The sequence below is a fragment of the Panthera leo genome, chromosome D4, assembly GCF_018350215.1.
Source record: "Panthera leo isolate Ple1 chromosome D4, P.leo_Ple1_pat1.1, whole genome shotgun sequence".
Classification (NCBI taxonomy): Eukaryota; Metazoa; Chordata; class Mammalia; order Carnivora; family Felidae; genus Panthera; species Panthera leo.
In genome coordinates this window covers 79,961,519-79,985,898 of record NC_056691.1, presented here as the reverse complement: position 1 = coordinate 79,985,898, position 24,380 = coordinate 79,961,519, and the positions used below count along the sequence as shown (strand labels likewise).

At 39.3% G+C, this 24,380-nt stretch overlaps 1 protein-coding gene across 6 annotated transcripts in view; it reads left to right on the top strand.

Annotated features, from left to right (window-relative positions):
- Positions 1 to 17,327, top strand: part of LOC122204766 (complement C5-like) — a 57,085-nt gene extending 39,758 nt beyond the window's left edge. For 5 of the 6 annotated variants that reach the window (XM_042912449.1, XM_042912448.1, XM_042912447.1 and 2 more), the window contains 6 exons: positions 4,013 to 4,075; positions 6,590 to 6,784; positions 9,392 to 9,476; positions 11,376 to 11,449; positions 13,537 to 13,657; positions 17,125 to 17,327. In XM_042912449.1, the coding sequence (XP_042768383.1) occupies positions 4,013 to 4,075; positions 6,590 to 6,784; positions 9,392 to 9,476; positions 11,376 to 11,449; positions 13,537 to 13,622 (503 nt within the window). In that variant the 3' untranslated portion in view covers positions 13,623 to 13,657; positions 17,125 to 17,327. Of the gene's footprint in view, positions 1 to 4,012; positions 4,076 to 6,589; positions 6,785 to 9,391; positions 9,477 to 11,375; positions 11,450 to 13,536; positions 13,662 to 17,124 lie in introns of all 6 variants that reach the window. The other variant, XM_042912446.1, reaches the window with a different exon arrangement.
- Positions 17,328 to 24,380: the final 7,053 nt, after the last annotated feature.

Here is a 24,380-nt window from a genome sequence, read left to right as displayed (position 1 = left end):
CCCAAAATTTGTACTAGTTATAGGGTTTTTTGGTCCTTCTGTTTATTCATGATTTAATCTTGGTAGGTTTTATGTTTCTAGGAATTTATCCATTTAATTTCTTCTGAGTTATCCAGTTTGTTAGCGTGTAACTGTTCATAGTAGTCTCTTATGATCCTTTTTATTTCTGTGGCCTCAGTTGTAATGTCTCCTTTTTCATTTCTGATTTTACTTATCTGGGTCTTCTTTTTTTCTTAGTTAGGCTAGCTAAAGGTTTGCCAATTTTGTTTATCTTTTCAAAATACCAAGTCTTAGTTTCATTGATTTTTTTTTTAATATTTCATTTATTTCTGCTGTAATCTTTGTTATTTTCTTTTTTTTTCTTTCTTTTTTTTTTTTTTTTTTTACTGACTTTGGATTTGGTTTGGTCTTTTTCTAGTTCTTTGAGGTGTAACATTAGGTTGTTTATTTGAGATCTGTCTTCTTTCTTAAATTAGGCATTTATTGCTATGAACTTCCCTCTTAGTACTGCTTTTGCTGCATCCTATAAGTTTTGGCATGTTGAATTTTTGTTTTTATTTCTTGAAGTATTATCTAATTTCCTTTTTGATTTCTTCTTTGACCTAATGGTTGTTCAAGAGTATGCTGTTTAATTTGCACATACTTGTGAATTTTCCAATTTTCCTTCTGTTGTTGATTTCTAGTTTCATTCCATTGTGGTCATAAAAGATACTTGGTATAATTTCAGTCTTCTTAAATTTGTTAAAACTTATTTTGTGACCTAACATATGATCTATTCTGGACAAGGATTGTGTGCCTTTGAGATTAATATATATTCTGCTGTTGTTGGTTAGAATGCTCTGTATATGTTTGTTAGGTCTATTTAGTCTATAGTGTTGTTTAAGTCCTCTGTTTCCTTATTGATATTCTGTCTGGATGTTCTACCCATTATTGAAAGTGTGATACTGAAGTCTCCTCCTATTACTATATTGCTGCCTACTTCTCCCTTCAGTTCTGTCAATATTTGCTTTATATATTTAGGTGTTCTGATGTTAGATGCATCTTTAGTTGTTATATATTCCTGTAGATTGACTTTATTTATCGTTATATAATATCCTTCTTTGTCTCTTGTGACAATTTTGACTTAGTCTATTTTGTCTAAGTATAGCTGCCCTTGCTCTCTTTTAATTTTTTTTTTTTTTCCAACGTTTTTTATTTACTTTTGGGACAGAGAGAGACAGAGCATGAACGGGGGAGGGGTAGAGAGAGAGGGAGACACAGAATCGGAAACAGGCTCCAGGCTCCGAGCCATCAGCCCAGAGCCTGACGCGGGGCTCGAACTCACGGACCGCAAGATCGTGACCTGGCTGAAGTCGGACGCTTAACCGACTGCGCCACCCAGGCGCCCCGCCCTTGCTCTCTTTTGATTACCATTTGCATGGGATATCTTTTTCCATCCTTTACTCCCACAACACATTTCTGATAAGCTTGTCAGCACTCTGCATGAACCCCCCCCCCCCCACCAGCATCCACGTCCCTCTAAGGAAGAGAGTCTGTCTTAGGTCAGATCAAACTGCTTCTGGATCTTTTCCTTTCTTGCATTGCTTTAGGCCCCTGTGATCAGACCTCACTTGTCTTCTTGGGGAGCACCTTAGAGGGGGTCTTGTTCTGTCAAACCACTTCCTGGCATGCCTTTCTCCTATCATTTGCCATAAAAGCTCAAGCTTCACCTTTTCTTCCAACCCCACTCCCAAGCTGGCCTTGGAGAATGACCTCTCCCCCTGTGCTAATTTGCTAGGGTTGCCAAAACAAAGTAGTACAGACCGGGTGGGTTAAACAACAGAAACTGTTTCCCCACAGTTTTTAGAGACTAGAAGTTCAAGGTCAAGGTGTCAGTAAGATAGATTTCTTCTAAGCCTTCTCTCCTTGGCTTACAGATGGCCACTTTCTCCCTGAGTCCTCACACAGTCTTTCTTCTGTGTGTATCTGTGTTCTAATCTCTTCTTATAAGGACCCACCCCATATTGGATTAAGGCCCACCCAATGACCTAATTTAACTTTAATTACCTCTTTAACAACCTCATCTCCAGATATTTTGAGGTACGGGGGTTAGGACTTTAACATATGAATTTGTGGAGGAAAACTGAATTCAGCACCTAACAATCCCTTTATACTCAGTCTGACTTTATAATATTAATAGAATGAAACCCTAATTTCATGTCTTTCTTTTTTCATTCTTTTTTAATTTTAATTTTATTTTTTAAATTTATATCAATTAGTTAACATATAGTGCAACAATGATTTCAGGAGTAGATTCCTTAATGCCCCTTACCCACTTAGCCCTTCCCCCCTCCCACAACCCCTCCAGTAACCCTCTGTTTGTTCTCCATATTTAAGTCTCTTATGTTTTGTCCCCCTCCTTGTTTTTATATTATTTCTGCTTCCCTTCCCTTATGTTCATCTGTTCTGTGTCTTAAAGTCCTCATATGAGTGAAGTCATATGATGTTTGTCTTTCTCTGAGTGACTAATTTTGCTTAGCATAATACCATCTAGTTCCATCCACATAGTTGCAAATGGCAAGATTTCATTCTTTTTGATTGCCGAGTAATACTCCATTGTGTATATATACCACACCTTCTTTATCCATTCATACATCGATGGACATTTGGGCTCTTTACATACATTGGGTATTGTTGATAGTGCTGCTATAAACATTGGGGTGCATGTGCCCCTTCAAAACAGCATCCCTGTATCCCTTGGATAAATACCTAGTAGTGCAATTGCTGGGTTCTAGGGTAGTTCTATTTTTAATTTTTTGAGGAACCTCCATAGTGTTTTCCAGAGTGGCTGCACCAGCTTGCATTCCCACCAACAATGCAAAAAAGATCTTCTTTCTCCACATCCTCACCAACATCTGTTGTTGCCTGAGTTGTTAACGTTAGCCATTCTGACAGATGTGAGGTGGTATCTCGTTGTGGTTTTGATTTGTATTTCCCTGATGATGAGTGATGTGGAGCATTTTTTCATGTGTCAGTTGGCCATCTGGATGTCTTCTTTGGAGAAGTGTCTATTTGTGTCTTTTGCCCATTTCTTCACTGGATTATTTGTTTTTTGGGTGTTGAGTTTGTAAGTTCTTTATAGATTTTGGATACTAACCCTTTATCTGATATGTAGTTTGCAAATATCTTCTCCCATTCTGTTGGTTGCCTTTTAGTTTTGCTGATTGTTTTCTTTGCTGTACAGAAACTTTTTATTTTGATGAGGTCCCAATAGTTCATTTTTGCTTTTGTTTCCCTTGCCTCTGGAGACATGTTGTGTAAAAAGTTGCTGCGGCCAAGATCAAAGAGGTTTTTGCCTGCTTTCTCCTCGAGGATTTTGATGGCTTCCTTACATGTAGGTCTTTCATCCATTTTGAGTTTATTTTTGTGTATGGTGTAAGAAAGTAGTCTAGGTTCATTCTTCTGCACGTCACTGTCCAGTTTTCCCAGCACTACTTGTTGAATAGACTGTCTTTATTCCATTGGATATTCTTTCCTGCTTTGTCAAAGATTCGTTGGCCATACGTTTGTGGGTCCATTTCTGGGCTCTCTATTCTGTTCCATTGATCTGAGTGTCTGTTTTTGTGCCACCATATTTCGTGTCTTTAGATTTTTGTGATATCCAGGATAGGGACAGGATTTTACTGATTTTTGTTGTTTCCTAACTGGGAGACAAAAGGCACTCACTAAGTGTTTTAAACAGATGAACAAACACCTTAAAAATGTGTGTATTTGATGCTTTCTGTCTTATTATGTTTGAGCTTCTTGAGGTCATACTTTAGCAAAGAACAAATAATAATAGTGCTACCAAAAAATATGCTTACTCTGCTCTTATACATCTCTGTTTTACGGGTATACAGATCAGAATTGTTGTGGGAAATAGAACAGATCTCTGATAAAATATACACAGTCCATTCTGTGAACTGGTAATTTAGATAATCTGATGGAAGCATTTATTCTGAGGTATGTTCTCTCTCTCTCTGTTTTTTAACAGGTGGATTGTTGGAGAAAATTCCCAGATCAAGAAGAGAATTAAAAGAGAAAATAGAAAGTCTAGGTGCTCCAAAGTTCTCATGTTGTTTTCAGAGGTTATGATGAAGTGATCCAGGATCTGCTACATTTTCTCATTCTAGCTAATTGATGTAGACCAGATGAAAAGATCTGTAGGCACACCCAGCTTTTGCTCTTTATAGGAGTAAAGCAAACTGGTTAAATTAACACACATTTACTTCGCAGAGTCTTAACTTAAAAGAAATAGGTCACCACCATAGCCATTCTCTATAGTGATGATAGAGTTGCTTTCTAATTGTCTCATAGATCTTCCTCTCTCTCTCAGAGTAGCTGGTGCAGCAGTTAAATGTGTAGCTTCCCCCCACATTCTCACAAAAGCTAGGTCTGATGAACTTTAGGTTGAAATAATAGCTAATGCTAATTGAGGACTGACTACATGCCAGGCACTGTGGATGCCTCATAATCAGATTTTCTCCTTAAACACTCACACCAATCTCATGCAGTAGGTACTCTTATTGCCTCCATTTTCCAGATGAAATCATCAAGGCCCAGAGAATTTAATACTAAGTAACATGTCCAACATCTTGGGATAGTGAGTGGCACAGGTCAGATTGACAGCAGAGCCCACTACACTAGTGACTGCTGTGCTCTGCTGGGCACTACTTCTATCCTTTGGATGTTCAGAACCTGTCCGGGTCACTTGGAAGATGCGTGTGAAAGAACTGATTTAAATTTTTTTTTTTTTAACATTTATTTATTTTTGAGACAGAGAGAGACAGAGCATGAACAGGGGAGGGGCAGAGAGAGAGGGAGACACAGAATCAGAAGCAGGCTCCAGGCTCTGAGCCATCAGCCCAGAGCCTGACGCGGGGCTCGAACTCACGGACCTCGAGATCGTGACCTGAGCTGAAGTCAGACGCTCAACCGACTAAGCCACCCAGGCGCCCCTTTTTTTAAATTTTTTTTTTTTAACATTTATTTATTTTTGAGACAGAGAGAGAGAACTGATTTTAATATAGCACTTACATTTCAGTTATACTATCAATAATGTCAAGGAGTTACAGATATTGTGCTTTAATAATAACAATGATAATATTGTCATTAGTATATGTCATTAATAATAATGATGATAATATTATTAGTAGAATAATGATGATAATAATATTATTATAAAGCTCCCCCCCCCCATTTCCAGCAGGGATTTGCCACAAAAGCATATTTAGAAGGCATCACATAAAACAATGTTTTTAGAATTAGAGACCAGGTTTGGGTCTCAGCTTACTACTTACAGCTAAGTGATCTTTGCCAAGTTAAATGGAGATAATTTCTCTCTGCTCTGCTCTTAGGAGAATTGAATGAGATTGTACAGCTAAAGCACTTAGCTTAGGAGGAACTAATGTTTAATGCTTTATTCTTTTTATTTTTTATTGCTTTAAATTTTTTGATGCCTATTTATTTTTGAGAGAGAGAGAGAGAGAGAGAGAGAGAGAATGAGTGAGAAGGGGAGGGGTAAAGACAGGGGGAGACACAGAATCCAAAGTAAGCTCCAGTCTCCGAGCTGTCAGCACACAGCCTGATGCAGGGCTCAAACCCACGAACCGCGAGATCATGATCTGAGCTGAAGTCAGGTACTTAACCAAATGAGCCACCCAGGTGCCCCAGTGCTTTATTCTTTTTAAAGCTCTTTCTCACCAAAGCCACACTCTGACCGAGGCTAGGCAGAAACTATAATCATTTAATGATGGCAAAATGAGTTTCTGAAAACTGAACTGTGTTGCAAAGTCCAGATGACTGGAAGAGGTGGGGCAGCCACAAGTGTCAGAGCTTCTATTCTGTGGCCCAGTGGCCTTTTCACTACATGATGCTGCCTCTTAGCTCCAGCCCCGGCCCTGCCTCTTAGCAGCTACACCCACTGGGACGAGTCTCTTCCCCTATCTGTACTATTATTTCCTCCTTTCTAAATGACAGAGAAGACATGACCAAGTCTAAGGTCCCTTTCAGAGGTTTTTGAGAAAACAGGAGGGCAACCTCAGTGAAAGTTCTTACTCTTCTATTCACTCACTCAGACTTTGTGCTGGCTGGCTTGACCTTCTTGGCCAAGTGCGTGTCCAGGGGAGAGTGACTGTACAAGGGCTTTGAAACCATATCCTGTGAAAACATGGTCCAAATAAAAAAGCCTCAGGGATGTTTACTGGAGAAAGGATGAGATTTAGGTAGTCATGATGACTGTCTTCAAATATTCAAGGAAGTGGTGGTTATGTGACTTTTGCTGCACAAGAGGATTAATTCTATGAGTACCTATAAAGAAATAGGAGTGAGAGTTTGATTTAGAAGATGTCAGGAAGAGTTTTTCAGCAATTAGAGCTCTCTGAAATGGAACAGGTTGCCTGGAGAGGAAGCAGCTTCCCATTCTGATAGCTGTTCCAGCAGGGGCTGGTTGACCATTGGTGCTGGAGGGGGTGGAGCCGGGGGTACCAGGGAGGAAGATGAACCAGGGCCTGTAAGTCTAGCCCCAAGACTTTGAATCTGTACTTGACTAAGAGCAGTTGTATTATCTCAGCATCCACGTTCAAACACCCATTGATCCAGAAGTGCTGTTATGACGGAGCCTTTAAAAGCGAGGAGAGCTGTGAGCAGAGAGCTGCAAAGATTACCCTTGGCCCACGTTGTTCCAGAGCTTTCTCTCAGTGTTGTGAGCTGGCAAATAAACTGCGGGAGGACACGTCTTACATCCATGTAATGATTGGAAGGCATGGTATGTGTAAGCGCTCCTGTTTTGTGTGCAGTACAGTAAGAGGGTGCCAAGCAGAGTCTGTGCTGCCATTGGAAGAAGTACTTCCAAATTTGGCTTCATGTAGGAAAGATGAAGTATGAACTCCTGCCAATTTGGCTTGAAAAAAACAGAGTGGTCAGTGGCAATAATACTAGTTTGGATACCACTAGTCCCACTAGTCCCACTGACCAGCTTTCTCACTAACTCAGTGTGTAGCGTTTGCAGGTCGTTATTTATCCTCTAAGAGCTAGTTTGTGAAATGGAAATATTTGACGGAATGATTCTGTGATACTCACTTTGTACACACATCATTGACCACACATGATACTTAAAATCTTGCAAAAAGACAATAGGAGACTTTGAAGAATCAAAATATCATTATTGATTCTGCCATAAAGCATAACCAATAAGAAATTTTAGAAGTAGAAGAAATCCCAGTAAGTATATACAGAAAAGAGTTTCCTTTACTTCAATTTCACATGGTTTCATGGAAAATCCTGATGAGTACAACTTATTACAATTTTGTTTAATTTTAATAACCTTTTCCACCTATTTTCCTTGGTTTCATCTGAATTCTACTTAACTGCCCTACTGTGCAGATCATGCAAGTTAAGGCATGATCATAATTAAGAAAAAATATTGCAATGTTTGTTTAATCTGGTGCTTTAAAAAGTCAGTAACTTTTAAATTATTTTTTAAATTTTTTATTTTTAGTTTTTTTCCAATTTTATTGAGATATAATGGGCATATAACATTGTGTAAGTTTAAGGTGTACAACGTAATCATTTGGATTATGTATATATTGTGAAATGTTTACCACAGTAAGTTCAGTTAACATCTATTACCTCTCATACTTACAATTTTTTTCCTTGTTAAATAACTTTTTTTAAAAAAAGGATTTAATAACTTCTTTGTGCCTTTCCATGAACCTATAAAAGTATATAAACAAGTAAGCTCTGAAAAATATTTTAAAATATAAAACTTATCTTAAATCTTCAATAATAGTGATATTGCTGGGAAATCTTTCTAAACTTATGAATGCATATGATTAAAATATTTTTATTAGTTAAAAAATATATGAAAGTAATATAACCTATAGGCTTAAAAAAGCCCAATAATAAAATTTAGAGGAAAATCAACAAAATATTTAAGAATAAACATTAAAAAAAGCTCTGTCAGTTGACTGTTTTCCTTATGCTCTGCCTTGTGTTCCCATGACTTATTCATTGCCTGTCTGGAGAGGCCTGTACCTCCCTCTCCCCTTCACCCATTTTTTTCTAACTCCTTACTTCCTTTCCCTCTGGCAACCATCAGTTTGTTCTCTGTGTTTATAGGTCTGATCCTGCTTTTTGTTTGCTTACTGTTTTGTTTTTGTTTTGTTTAGATTTCATTTATGAGTGGAATCATATGATATTTGTCCTTCTTAGCCTGACTTATTTTACTTAGCATAATGCCTTCCATGTTAATTCATGTCCTCTTTTCTTCTCAAACTTGCCAGAGCTTTCTCTATTATATTGATCTTTTTAAAGAAACAATTTTTTAGTTTTGTTGATTACGTCTATAATTGTTTTCTGTTTTATATGGTCCATTAATCTCTACCTTCTACTTTTTTTTTGTTTTATTGTTCTTTTTCTAACTTTGTAAGTTAACTACATTTATTTTTCATATGAATTATTGATTCAGGTGTCTCCTTGTATTTTTTACAGTTTTTGCTGTATGTACTTCAAAGCTGTGTTCTTACGTACATAGTTTATGCCTACCTCTTCTTTTTAGCAAAATGTAACTCTATCCACATAAAATATTTTTTTACCCCATTTAAATTGTTCTGAATTCTGTTTTATCAGAAGTTATTATTTAACTACTAGCTTATCTTTTGTCAGTATTTGGCCTATATATGGTTTTCTATCCCTTTATTTTAAACTTTTCTCTATCACTTGGTGCTGTTGTATAGCTTTTAAATCTGTTTCTAGATAAGTTTTCTTTTCTTAACCTGTTTTGAGAATGTCTAACTTTTAATGAGATGTTTTAAGCCCACTCAAGTTTGTTGAGTTTATACTTATTCATGTTCTCTTATATTTTCTATTGAATATGCTTCCTTATTGTTTCTTTATATCCTTTCTTGCCTTTTGTTGATTTGCTTTGGCACATCCTTCTTTACCCTTTTATTAAAAATTTGCACTAGTTTTCATTACAAAAACAATACTGTAATAGAAGAGTGTGAAGTACAAGGTAAAAATTCCTGACCCCTGTACTACCTGCTTTCTAAGACATTGCCATTGTTTAAAATTTTTTATCTTTCCAGAAATTTTCTCTGCCTATGTAAATATTTATGTCTACACCTGTAGCTGTATCTCTGTATAACATTTTGTTTTATACCTATGGGAGGTTACCATTCTGTATTTTGCTTTTTGCATGTAATGCATATTAGACACCTTAAATCGAGGATTTTATTTTCCTATTTTGATATTACAAAAATTAAATGTTTGATCAAATTCATTAAAATATTTAATTTAAAGTTAGCCATCATGCTTTAACATGTAACTCTATTGTATGTTATGTTTACCCTGTGTTTTCATATTTATAATTTAGAGCCATCAAGCAGGTACCCAATAATGTTTGAAAGAAGCAATTTTTTAGAAAACGGGTTATGGGAAGTACATCATGTCTCTAAAAGGTATTCTAAGATTTTATTCTTTTCCTTAGGAATTTTAAAAATTATTCAAATATGATATATAAGTGGTCTGTCAATCTTCAGAGGGTTTCTTTGATTATTAAAGATAGCACTGACATTTGATCAAGGTTAATTTGGTTGGCTATTGGGCTGGTTTTTCCCTCAGTAGCAGGGTTAACTGAGCACTGATCTTTGTAGACGAATGCCATTTCACTTACCTTGAACTTATACTGAGCATGTAGTTTGGGGTGATATCTGGGCATTATACTTCTGTGTAGTTGTTTCAGTACTTCTAAACAGACTCTGGTGTGTAACAAACACACCAACAATGTATATCATCCATTTAGGTATGTATTTCCAATGCTATTTATCTACATAACAAATAAGAGAAGGCAATATTTTCCTTGTATTATAAACACACGCTGTAAATAACCGATTATCCATAAGGTTTGAGAAATGATCAGTTTTTCTTCAGTTATCATGACTTGCCTGATGCCCAACAGCCTCCTTTACCCTCCCTGATTCCAGCTCTATCCACTTCTCTGATTCACTTTCTAAGCACAGCCACCCATGTGATTATGTTAAAATCCAAATCTGATCATGCCATTTCCCCACCTAAAACCATTTCTCCATGACCCATCAGGCAAAATCAATGTAGATTAAGACCCTCTCATCCACTGCTCTTGCCAATGGCTCCAGCCCATCTCCCAGAAGCCCTTGCCACTATCCTTTATTGTGCCCTCTGTGCTCCAGCAGTACTTGGTCTGTGCAGTTTTCTTACCTTTTCCTGGAAATCCTCTTTCTTAACCCTCCACTCCTAACAAAAGGCATTTCACATTTGACAACCAACTCAGACACTGGGTTCACCAGAAAGTGGCCCCCAAAGAATTAAATACTTACCTCTCTGCATTCTTACTGCTTGTATTGAAGCCCTATTACCTCTGTGATCATGTATTTGTTTACGTATTTCTCTCCTCTTCTAGAATAAGTTATTTGAGGCAGACAGCTTGTTACTTATCCCTGTATTTAGTCTTAGGACTGTGCCATGCACATGATAGGCACTTAGGAAATGTACTGTTTAGACTAAATGGACTTTGATATTCTGAAAATTCCTTTTTGTTTCAATTGTTTTTGATTACTTTTCTTAAAAGTAGAGTTCACTGAAAATAATATAATTTTAATTTGATAACTTATCACAGCCCTTTCAGTTTATAAAAGTAGGGCAATGAAAACAAAACATGGGAGTATGTTGAACCATGTCTTAATCCATCTGGGCTGCTATAACAGAAAACCACTGACTGGGTGGCTTATAAACAAGACATTTATTTCTCATAGTTATGGAGGCTGAGAAGTCCAAGATCAAGGCACTGGCAGATTTAATGTTCAGTGAGAGCCCACTTTCTGGTTCACGGATAGCCATGACAGAAGGAATGAGGGAATTCCCCAGGACCTCTTCTGTAAGGACACTAATTCAGTTCATGAGGGCTCCACCCTCATGACCTGAGCACTTCCCAAAGATCTCACGTCTAAATGCCATCACACTGGGGATTATATTTCAATGTATGAATTTTGGGGGGAATGCAAACATTCAATCTATGCCAAACCACATGTATATGCCTGTAACCAAACGTTCTTGACCCACACAGCAATTTCATATATTTCAACTTAATTGGTGTATAGGCAATCATTCTGAGAATGTAGGAGTCCCTTGTTGTCCTTTGTTCTTTTCTTGACTTTCTCCCCACCTATGGTCACTGATTTAACTTTGTTTTCTTGTGATTTGCTTCAAGAGCCCATATGTGAAAACTGTAAACATTTCTGATTAATAGACCATGTTAAATTGGTTCCAGGTTAACTAAGGCTCACCTGTGTGTGATAGCTGTGAAATATTTTATTTTCTAGGCATCAGATAGAGTTGACGCTACCTGATTCTCTACCTACCTGGGAAATTCAAGGTGTTGGCATCTCAAATCAAGGTAAACAGCTAGTATGATATACTGAATTAAGGAGCAGTTTATTCATTGCAATGTGTTTATCATTTTATTGACAGTTTATCCAGAACTTTGGCGATAGCATATTTTAGACTCTCATTATAAGCTCGTATGAACAAGAGTTATCTATATGTTTTTGAACATATTTTGTTCATTTAATGTTTTTGTAAGCCATCATTATATGAGCCACAGTTTTAAGTTCCTACTTTCCTAAAACTGTTATGATTTGCTGGGAGGTTGAGGTGGAGGATAAAAACAGGACTCATTACTGAGTTTTCCCTCAAACTATGGGTAACAGTGCAAATCAATATCATTTGTAAATTATTTTTAAGGATATTTATTTGAAGGGTGCCTGGGTGGCTCAGTTGGTTGAGCATCTGACTCTTGATTTCAGCTCAGGTCGTGATTCCAGGGTTGTGAGATCAAGCCCCACATCAGGCTCTGCCTGACCATGGAGCCTACTTGGGAATTTTTTTTTTCTCTCTCTCTCCCTTTCCCCAGCTCACACACCCCCATTTGTGCACACCTTCTCTCTCTCTCAAATTAAAAAAAAAAGTTATTTCATTTTTTATAATTCAATATTTCACCCATTAAATGGTTTCCATAATGTATTAATGTCTTTGGCTACACTGAAAAATAGGATGGAGACAGACTGCTTAAAAAAAAAAAAAAAAAAAAAAAAACTATGCAATTTTGTAACCAGAGCACTAACAACAGCAACAAAAGAACAATAATCTGATAAAGTTCCAAAGATATTAAATTCTAACAGAAAATATTATAGTACATACAGTACTTAATCTTTAAAAAGAACACAAGTAAAGGTAGCTAAACAGAAGGTTGTGTGAGGGATGGCTGTGGTGGCTGAGTTATGGAGAAATGTGTAGACGTCTGGGGAAGCTGATGGCCAAATGGAGCCGATGAAAATATGTGGGGCAAATGGACGTTGTGTCATAGTACTCGGTTCCTCATTTGCTGGCTGCTTTCAGCTGAGTAATGTACTTGTGTTCAGCTCCTATTACATGGTGGCCAAAAATATTGAAGTGTTAGGCGAAAAAGTGCACATGAATCACCAGGATGCATTGCCATCATTCCCTGTCTTAGCAGTCATTGCAAGCTAAGAACATTCAGGCCTATACCTGGAGCTGAACAGACTGTGCCTAAAAAAATGTTGTGCGTGTGTACTTAATATTTTTAGCCAGTGCCTTAAGGAAATGATTCTCAGGCTAATGGAAGTTACTAATGTTTTGTTGTGGTGGTGGTGGCTGAAGTTCACAAACTAATGGTGCAAATGTGAACACTGAGTGGATATTTGATGATACTAAAAACTCTCATTGTTTTTGACAGTGAGGTTAAAAAAACGGAAGTTATTGTCTTTGAGAGATATATGCTGAAATATTGACAGAGAAAATAACGTGATACTGAGATTTGCTTCAAGATATTTCAGGAAGTTCAGGAGAGATGGGTACAGAGGAAACAAAACTGGCCATGAGTTGATAATAATCACTGAGCTGGGTAGTGGGAACGTGGAGGTTCATTATGCCATTCTTTCTACTGTTTATATAAGTTTGATTTTTCCTATAACCAAAAGGGTACTTTTTTAACTTTACAAATAATCATAATAAGGCCTCTTTGTTTACGGCCATTATTTGAATGTTGAAGACAAAGGCCTGCCCGCCAGATAGCCCCGTGGCTCACTCTGCCACAGGTTCCGGGCTTCCCCTGACCAACCTGTGTACCGGACCTTATCTTCTTTATATGTGTCACTGCCTGATAGTTTATCACATGTTGTTTATGTCTTCGTGACTAGAGGGAAGATTTTGCCTGTCTTGTTCACTATTGTATCTGCATTAGCTAGAACAGTGGCCCATGGTAGGAGACTAAGTATTAATTGATTCGAGAAATAAGCATCACTAAGTAGAACTTTCAAGAAGAAGAGAGAAATACAGGGGGAAAACAAAGGAAACTCAATATCGTCTTTTTCTCTTCCTCCAAGTCAAATGCAAGAATTTTGGAGAAGAAGAAGTACCCTGGGGGCCCCCTAATGTGCTTCTGTGCGCTGTCACCCCTCACAGGTCTGTGCGTTGCTGATGTGCTGCAGCTCCAGGTGCACAAAGACAGTTTCCTGGTCGGAGACAACAATATGGCGATCGTCAATTAAGAGGGACAGTTTCCCACACCAAAGTTCCTAAGCAAGTAGGTAAATATGTGGCACCAGAGTCAAGGGCTGAGAAATCTGATGGTAAATCCACTACACACAATTCACTTTAATGTGGCATGAACACCGCCCTTAATGCAAAAGGGTCTGACATCAGGGAGGATTGGGGTGAGGGGGAAGGAGTGAGAGACTCTCAAGTTGTATATAATTAACGTATCGCCAGAGAAAAGGAATGGAAGTTTAGGTGAGAATAAGGTCATATTTTTGTTGGGAATGGTGGGAGTTGAGGGAAGTCTTCCTTAAATTAATCCACAGAAGCACAAGACTGGTGGTTGCCAGTGGTGGGGTTGGGGGCTGCGAGAGATGTGGAGTAACTGCCTGATGGGTAAGGGTTTTTTGTTTTGTTTCGTTTTGTTTTTTTGAGCAATGAAAATATTTTGGAATTAGATAAAGGTAGTAATTGCATAATATTGTGAATGTACTGAATACCACTGAATTGTTCACTTAAAAATGGTTAATTTTATATGAATTTCACCTCAAAACAAAGAAGTCTTCTTGTACTAGCTAATGGTGGGGAGGGCAGTGGAAGTCCCCTCCTCTGTAAAAGTAGGAGGATTGGCAGATAAAATCATCGCTGTCCCACCCCCACATCACTCTGGACATTTGGGATGGATCTCAGAGAATGGGTAGGATTTTCACAAGTAGAAATAACGACTGGAGTATTTTATGATGATAAAACAGCATACATATGGAAAGGGGAAACCATGGACAGTTTATTGCAGCCAGACCCTAGTAGGCTTAGAGGTAAAACATTCTTTTGAACTTCTAAATTATTCCCAGAAGCAGACTAAAGGACCCTTCCCAGTCTTACAGTGAGTTGATGGCAGACCTAAACCTAGAACTTTGGTCTTTTGACTTTTAGGCTTGTGCTCTTTTCGCTATAGAAAATAATTGATTCCATATGCTTTAGATCAACAAATTGGTCTTAAATAAATTGTACTAAGAGTTGCAGTATAGGGACGCCTGGGTGGCTCAGTCGGTTAAGCGTCCGACTTCAGCTCAGGTCACGATCTCACAGTCCGTGAGTTCGAGCCCCGTGTCGGGCTCTGGGCTGATGGCTCAGAGCCTGGAGCCTGCTTCCGATTCTGTGTCTCCCTCTCTCTCTGCCCCTCCCCCGTTCATGCTCTGTCTCTCTCTGTCTCAAAAATAAAAAATAAAATAAAAAACCTTAAAAAAAAAAAAAGAGTTGCAGTATGTTTAAAAATGAATATGTAATCCAGGAATTAAAACCCCAAATCTCAGTCTGGAATGACCATATAGTTAACACCAGTTTGTCTTTCAGAGTTCCAGTGAGAGCCATTTTCTTGGGGAACCTTCTATTAGCCCCAAGCCCTGATAGAACTGTTACTTTCCTTTCTATTTATCTCAAGTCTATCATTACACTCGTAAGCATGCTTATATAGCTAATGTCTGAGTCTCCTACTAATCCGACCTAACATTTACTGAGGACTTAATCAAGGTCAGATCCATCCTAAGCTTTTTGCAAGAATTCATTTACCTAATTTTCACCATAACCCTATGAAGTAGATATTTCATTTGTTCTCCCTTTACGGATAGAGAAACTGAGGCACACAGCGATTAATTTGTGCAAGTCAAACAGTGAGTAGCAGAACCAGGACCCAACCCCAGCAGACTGATTCACGAGTCCACACACTGAAGCTCCTCCCTGAGAGCAGCAGCGACTGTCTCTATGATTGCATCCTCGGCACCTGCCTGCCCAGAGCGTGTGCACGACTGTCAAACAAACGCATGGTCTCAATGCGAGCTCAGGAATGGCTCATACTTGGCTGTGTAGCCTGAGCAAGTCACCTGGCTTCTCTGAACTCAACATTTATCCTAACCACCATGTTTAGAGTTGTAAAGCCCAAATGAGATCATGGATGTGAAAACACCTTGGACAAGAATGAATGTTTAAATAAATACAAATGTACAGGATGACATAGTAAGGATGCTTCATAAATTATATTCTTCTAAATACTTTAATTATTTGAGAGAATCATAGATTTGGATTCACTTTTGTTCAAAAAGCATTTTAAGAAAAGTTCAGGTAGAAGTCTCTTTCAGTGGCATGATTTGCCTCAATGAGACGCATTATTTGGTAACAATTCTCACTGGCTTGAGTAACCTGCCAGCAATGACAGCTAATTGCCTTTTGGACAGAGGCTTCACATAGATCTTAACTTCTTCCTTCATATATTGGAATAGGCTCAGTTTCATTTCCTTCAGAGTTCAGCATTCATAAGATTTATGTGTATTATTTATGCTTTTAATTAAGGCCTCAAGTAGAATAAAAGCACACTTAACCTTACTTGGGAATTGATTTCCATTTTAAAAACAGTAATGGGGTCACTCACTTTTGATTGGCTGTCCTAATTATAAAGCCACTAAATAAATGGTTACCTAAAAAAAGAAAGAGGTTATTAAACAGATGAATCAAAAGCAGTGAATTGCTCTTATTTATGGTGCCCACTTTTATTTCTAATTTATTTCTAATGCTTTTATTAGAAGTGAGGGCCCTGGAGCAAGCCCTGTAGTAGAGATCCAAACCTAGACATCAACCCCAAATTCTGGCACCATAACTAAACCTTCAGGTTTGTACTCAGCTCCTTGACTCCTTTGAAATACTATGGCAACTTGAAGTTATGGATTTCAAGTCATTCTATATTAAAGCAAGTAAAAAGAGGGAATCTCTCAGAGACAAATTCATTGCCAGTGTTCATTCAGCCCACAGTTATTAGCATTGACTCAGGTGGCGGGCACTGAGATGGCAATAAGAAGTGACTGCTGAAGCAGAAAAACAGAAAAATTCCCAAACACCACCTACCACTGTTATCAATATAGAAATTTCCTTTTTTTCTGCAACTGAGATAATTTTGTAATAGCAAGGTATGCTTGACCAAACTTGACCTGATACCCTGATTTGTACTGTTTGGCCCCGGGTCCTTGCCCTTGCCTTGAGTATCTTCGTGGTGGTTTGCTCATCTCTGGCTACTGATGGCCAGAGAAAAGATCTCCTTAGTTGAGTACATTCCTGGCAGAAAAATTCACCTTCCCCCCCCCCCCCATAAGCTCAAGGTCTTAAAATGAAATATTTAAATATATTTATGAATTCGGCCTTTCATTACAAAAGAATACTCTGTATTGCCAAAAATAATAATCTTTGGGAGTTCTGCTAGAATTCAACATCATGTTTTGATATTCAGGAATATGGAATGCAAAAGATGAAAACACTTGTGTCAGCGAGTACTAACTAACCTGGAATTCATTCTTTCTTTCCCCCTTATTATCAAAACCTGAATTTTAGCTGGCCTTCATTTCCCTTGAAGTTGGACACAGCCTATTCCCAAGTCTCTTAATGAAATGTATGTATGGGACTTTGGAGAAGGCTGCTCAAAGCAAGTGGATTCAACAGGGAGGGGTCTCTTTTCTGCCTTCCTTTTTGCAGCCCTCATCCTACAAACAATGGCTGGAGTTCCAGCAGCCAACATGGACCATGAGGTAACACTGAAGATGGAAGCTAGGTGATAGCATGGTGGAACAAAAAAATAACGGCCCCTGCCTCTGAGGACATATGGAAATGCCATTGCAGCCTTGGACTTCTGTTATGTGAGAGAGAAATAAACATATACCTCATTTGGGCAACAGTGATTTTGATTGTGTGTTATATACAGCAGAACCTAATTCTTTTTTTTTTTTAATTTTTTTTTTCAACGTTTATTTATTTTTGGGACAAAGAGAGACAGAGCATGAACGGGGGAGGGGCAGAGAGAGAGGGAGACACAGAATCGGAAACAGGCTCCAGGCTCTGAGCCATCAGCCCAGAGCCTGACGCGGGGCTCGAACTCACAGACTGCAAGATCGTGACCTGGCTGAAGTCGGACGCTCAACCGACTGCGCCACCCAGGCGCCCCAGCAGAACCTAATTCTAATTATTATGAACTCATTTTCTTTCTCTGGCCCTGTGTAGCTCCCCTGTCATAACGCTCATCACAGTTTGGTTTAACTGTTCATTTGATGGTCTGTCTTCAACACAAGACCCCAAGTTCCTTGAACATCCTGTCTAGTTCTGCATTGCTGCCCCAACCACTGTCTGGTACATTTTAGGTGCCCAATGAACATTTGTTGAATGGTTGACTGCAGGCACACCTAAATCTCAATTCTCTCTTCTCTCTTTCTCTTCTCCATCCTTTATAGATTATTCCTGCTATCAGACTTCTCCATCTGATTAAGTCATCCTTCATCTCTCTCCATCCCTAATGACAGCCCAGTCATCTCTCTATCTCATCCCAGCCTCTTGCCACCCCCTGCAACATTCCCATCCCTGTCCACCACATCCTTCATTCCTAAGCCAGGGATACCTGGGATGCACTCCACCAATTTCACAAGGGTGAAGGACATTATTCTTAAAAGGGTGAGCTAGGATGCTAATACAGGCCTTCTCGCCAAGTGCACTTGAAGCTAGATCCCATGTGGCACCTGGGGCTGGGGTTCCAAGGACCCTTGGGGAATTCTGAGAGACAATTCCAAGCCCAAACCATGGTCTTAGCAGTTCTCAAGGTGCCCCTTACCCATGGCCTGTGCCAGGGCTTGGTGCACAGGATCCCCCCCTTATGTGGCAGAATTAGCCCTCCCTCTTTCCCAGATCCCTATGGTCTCAGCCCCAGGTTCTGTCCCACAGTAGCTGGCATAGTAGCTGCTCAGATGAGGAAACCTGTCCAAGCAAGTGAAGAGGCCACCAGAGATGTCCACACTGAACTGCCTTTCTTGCTCCCCTAACAGAGTAGGGAAAAGCTTTTAAGAGGCCCTACCCTCACCCCAGCCAGATCACATCCATCATCCCCCAAGATCTTATTTTCTTAAGGGAAAAGTGCAGAACTCCCAGAAGTGATTCTATGTGGTCTAGAGGCAAGATGTTATTAAATGCTGAGTACATGTGGTATAGGATTTGGCATCTACTTCTCCTTGCTCATATTATATATGCCTCAATTCTGATCTTTGAATGTCTGCCTCCTCCCTGGTCTTTTTTCTTTGCAGCTTAAAAAAATTATAGTAAAATATATATAACATAATATTATTTTAACCACTCATAAATATACAACCCAGTGGTATTAAATACATTCACAATGTTGTGTAACCATCAGTATCATTTATACCCCAAACCTTTTCATGATTTGTAACAAAAACTCTGTGCCTATTAAATGATGACTCCCCCATCCTGGTCTGTTTCTTGATCAGGGACCCTGCCTCCATTGTGGCCATCCCCTGACCTCAGCCGTATAGTTAGGTAGGTCCTACCTATTTGCCAATAGTCCATCTTAATGTGATTTTCTGCCTGGCCTCTTGAGGAACGCATCCCAACATGACCTACCTGTTAAGATATTACTTTCTTAGACCCCTGATACTGGCTGCCTCTCTTTTGCCTCGTTTTGAAAGTGCTCTGTAGATGCTGGCTGCCAAAAGGAATGCTTTCTAAGCATCTACAAGCTAGGACACTGTCTGTCCAACCCTTGGGAGCTGGCTTGCTTCCAGGTCATATCTCCTAGCTCATGCCAGTCTGTACGTCTGCCTAAAGTAACTGAGCTATTGTGTCCTTTTGACAACCATCTTCCCAAACACTTCTTCCTCCTTATCATTCTCCTCCCAGATTGCAATCCCTTTGCTACTTGCCCTGTGCTATTTGAAGAGACTCCATGTGATGTTAAGAGACTTTGGAGTCCTATATGGCTCTGCTCCTGGCTTTGCTACTCCAGAGCTGGCTTCGTGGACATTCAGCTTGTGTAGTCACAGAGGGCCCAGCACTCAAAAGGGCCCACACTTCTGAATTTATTAATAGTTATATCTTTGAACCTGTGTCTTATAAGTCTGATGGGGAAATGGAGCATGTAGGTGAACAGAGGAGATATGTGCAAACACATGTGCCCACCATTCCTTTTCACCCCATTCACATAGAGCATTCACGATACCCCATGAACACAGAATACCAGTGGACCCACAATGCAGTTTAGGGAGACTCAAAGTGAATACAAAGTAAGTATGTCATGTCTATGACTCAGCAAGCAGGGTGCTGACAGCCTTTAGAGGCCATATATTCCTTTGGAGCCAGAACTTGGTTTGAATGCAAAAACAAACAAACAACAACCACAATGGCATTCTAAGAAACACAAATGACAGAGGAAACTCATCATATTCTTTCTTGTTCATGTTATTAGCCAATGACTTGAACTAAATATGATGACACAGAAGGAAGGGGAAATACAGGATAACCCATAGCTCCTTTTCCATTCAGGCTTTTCTTATTCTTCAGTAAGCAAAGGTAGAGAGTGTTGGTAGAATACACACATGTCAAAAAGTAAAATAACAATTGAGTTTGTTTTGCACTGCATTTCCAATGTTCTGATAAGAACAAAGTATACATGAATGTATGAGATCTGAAAAACAAACTGCGTGGTCTTGGTGATTCTACATATGAATTAAGGGCCCTTGTATTAGCATTTAAAACTAGCATCGCGCTAAATGAAGATGAATGGTAAAATTCACGCCATTAATTTAAACCTTTGATTTTGCTTGACTTAGAATGACATTAAAAATAGCAAGTAAAAAACACCATTGCAAGTTGAGGAAGAGACCACAGAAGAAATGGTTTTTATGTTTTAATACCGCACCTTTTCTTACTTTTTGAATAAGCAGGTCTACATTTTCATCTTACACTGGGACCCTCAAATTGTACAGGTGGCCTTGGCTACTTCTTTCTGTGTGATTCTAGGCCCCCTTCCTTCCTTTGAGCCCTTTCTGATCATCAGGGTCTTTGTGTGTAAAATGAGAACAATGCCAAATCATGCCAACCAACATCAAGTGGCCTCTGCTGCTGAGCAATCACTTTATTCATTCCTTATTTTCTTTCTAAATAACTTCCATGAAGATATCTGTGCAGCAGTCTGGTGAGGGGGAGTCCATGGATAAATGGAGGAAAAGAAAATTCTAAAAAGGGAGCAGACTAAGCCTTTGAGAGGTTTAGCAGTGATTTTTGGAGAAAAATCCATTGAAAAGTTCTGTGATATTTGGCTTTTTTTTTTTTTTGTCGTCCAATTAATGGAGACTTCTGCATGTTTGCAGGCAGAAAGAAAGAAGTTGATAAAGCAGGAGAGATAAGATGCTTAAAAAAATAATCATAAGAACTTACATGTTTATATGATTTCCAATGCTCAGGGATATCACATTTCAGGATTCCTATAAGAAGGCAAGGTAGGCATTGCTCTCTCCAGGAACTGAAGAGACTAGTTCTCAGAAGGGACGAGAAAAGGGAAGTCTGAGTCTACCTTGGAGAAGGTGTTAGGTGTTAGCACTGGCCATCAGCACAGCACAAATTATTCCAGTCTGCTTTGGGATGAGGTTAAGTTACTACCAGCAGGTGGCGCTTTCAAGGAGCTGTCTGAACCTGCTGCTCTTTAAGAACTTAAAGTATGTTTGGGAATTTTTATTTTTTAATTTTTATTTATTTTTGAGACAGAGAATGAACGGGGTAGGGTCAGAGAGAGAGGGAGACACAGAATCCAAAGCAGGCTCCAGGCTGTCAGCACAGAGCCCGATGCGGGGCTCGAACTCACAGACTGAGAGATCATGACCTGAGCCGAAGTCGAACGCTTAACCGACTGAGCCACCCAGGCACCCCTAGAGTATGCTTGGGAATTATTGACTGGTAAGCAAGTGCCCATTAGTGGTGGTACTGAGCACAAGGAGCTTTCCCCAGCATTGTATCTTTAGAGAAGCAGCTATTCTAGTGTACAAGTTTAGTGTTGCTAGGTAATGGCAGGGATTCAGGAATGCCTTAGCTGGGTCATTTTGACTTGGGTTCTCTCAAGGACCTAAATACAAGATCATCCATCCTTGGATTTGAATCGCCGTGTTTCCTAGGGTGTGGCTTACCTGGTTGTTCTCTGGCTGTGCCTACCTCTAGCCTTGTCAGGTCATCTCCCCAGTCTACGATCTGCCTGGTTGTCTGATCAGCTAGTCTTACCTCAGCACCCCGTGAGGAAGAGAGAACCGGACAGAAGTCAGATTAGTCCTTCACTTAATGTCATACCTATTCCCATGTAGTACCTTTGAGCCTTTGTCTAGAATTTACAATGGTGTGTAAATAAAAATCAGAATGTGTGGATAAGGCTGTATAAAGTATTATAGAGTTTATAAAATGGAGAATCAATTACAAATAGCTGGAGGAGGGGTCAAAGAGAAGCTAAGACTGCAGCCTGATTTGGTATGTCTCTCTTCTTTTTCCTACTGACCCTACCACAATCAAATCCCCATCTCTGCTAGTTATTAGATGTGTTCCCTGAGGCAAACCACTGTATTTTTCTGAGCCTCAGTTTCTTCATTGGTGACCTGAAGGTTATAGCACCCTTCAGAGTGGTTGTGCAGATCAGAGACCATTTGTGTAACTTCATTATTGCAATAATGGATACACATTAGGAGCTAGTAATCGGTGGCTATTACGTTGTCATTATTTGGATAAGTTCTTTAAAAGTTGAGAACATGTCCTCTATGTCTGGCTCTCACAAAGCACCTATTAAAATTCACTGGAGTTCAATAGGTCTTGTTGAGATGGTGAATTAACATTTATGCCCTTCCTTCCTTTAAAAAAAATATTTACTTATTTTGAGAGAGAGAGAGAGTGTGTGCACACTCACAGGTGGGGGAAGGGCAGAGAGAGAGGGAGAGAGAGACACGGAGCTCGATCTCATGAACCGGTTAGATCATGACCTGAGCCGACGAAATCAAGAGTTGGACACTTAACCAACTGAGCCACCCAGGTGCCCCTATGGCTTTCCTTCTTAATTACTAAACCTCCTCCTGCGAAATAAGAAAATGCTTCAAACAGTATCTTTCATAAGGGTCAGAGTGAGGAGGACCTTTTTGAGCAAAGACTTCTTACGGTTTATAAGGAAAATAGTAGGGTACACATAATCTGCTAATGGAAATCAATGTCATAAACAAAAGCAAATTTTCTTTAAATGCCTTCTAAAAAGGTTCTGGTCCATAGAAACCTTTTTGTGCTCCTTTGCTAAGTTAGGCTATCAGACTCTCAGGATGTAGCAATTAGATAGATTCTTAAAATGTTAGTCATCTAATCCCAGACCTTTAATTGACATTTGCAAACAAAAGAAGTGGGAAGCAAAATCTGCTGGGTTCGATGATAAAGATAACCTTTCATCCTGAGAGTCATGCTACCGTTGGTGTTGTGGTCTGCCCGGCAGCGGCCAGGAAAATAAAACTGTATCAAATACAGATTGCCGTGATGCTGTGCACATATTTCCAAAAAAAAGAGTAGAAGGTCATAAGTCTGTCCTAGCCAATAAGAAGAACAGTGACCATTCTCAGATTCACGCTATGTGTCAAGAACTACATACATGTTTCATATCATTCTCCCATCGGCTCTATGAAGAATTATCATTTGATTTTATAGGCAATGAAAGTGGATCTTAATTTGGCCAAGATCCTATCCCTAGATAGGCAGTTAGGATTTGAGTTCGAGCCTGCCTCACTTCAAACCATCCTTTCTTTTTTTTCAATGAAACATTTCAAACTTTTAGAAAAGTACAGTGAGTGATGTATCAAACACCAGTATAACTACTGCGAAACTCCCCTGAATTATTTATAAAATATTGCCATACTGACTTCAGATCTTCCTTTAAAACAAAACATAAGGGATACAGTCTGTGTACCCTTTTCCTACCCCTTCCCCCATTCTCCTTCCCTTCCCAGACATTACCGTTTATCCTGATGCAGTATTTATCTTTCACAATCATGTTTATGTTATTACTACTGATGTAAATGTCTATAGGCCATAACATTGCTTTGCATTTTTTTAAATTTATGTTTGTGTTATTATGGTCTTTGTGTCATTTTGCAGGTTGGTTTTATCAGCCAACATTGCTTTCCATTGCATGAAAATACAGTCATGTATTTACCGTTTTTCTATTGTTCTAGGTTGCTGCCACATTTTGCTATGACAAATAATGCTACAAAGAGCATTCCTGTGCTAGTCTCTTTAGGCAAATGTGTGCACATTTTCTGGGGTATATACCTAGAGTTTCGACCTTTCCATTATCCTCTACCAGGCCTCTTGGAGCTTGTGGTGAATTGCTGAGCAATGTTGGGGTACTGGGGTCTTGGCTGTAGGATACAAGCACAGGATTGTGAAGGAACAAGGGACTTATAGAGGACTTGGTGTTGACAGCCCAAGTCACTTGGGAGAGGAATTTTAATTTGCAGCTAAAGCAGTGGCTCTTGGGCACGAGATGAAAAAGAGATTAGTTTCTCCTTTGGCCTGATCAACTGAAAAACTAATTTCAAGCTGGACTTGGAGATGTTAGTAGAAGTAACGGGAAAGGACCAAGTGAAGCAAGAACGCTTGGAAGAGGTTGTTGGTACTTTAAGTCAACAATTTTTAAACCATGTGCCCAGGGACCCCAGAGTTCCCATTAAGCCTCCTCAAGGGCCACCTGGGGGTGCACCTGGGGGAGACAGGCAGACAGCCTGCACCCCACTGTGCTTCTCTCAAAGCACCTCTACTCCAACTATTTTACACATTGGAATTTTTGGCAAGACTTTGTTTCAGTAAACTATTGTAGCTAAGTGGTTTTTTTTAATCCATTTAAATAGGAGCACCTGAATGGCTCAGTCAGTTAAGTGCCCAGCTCTTGG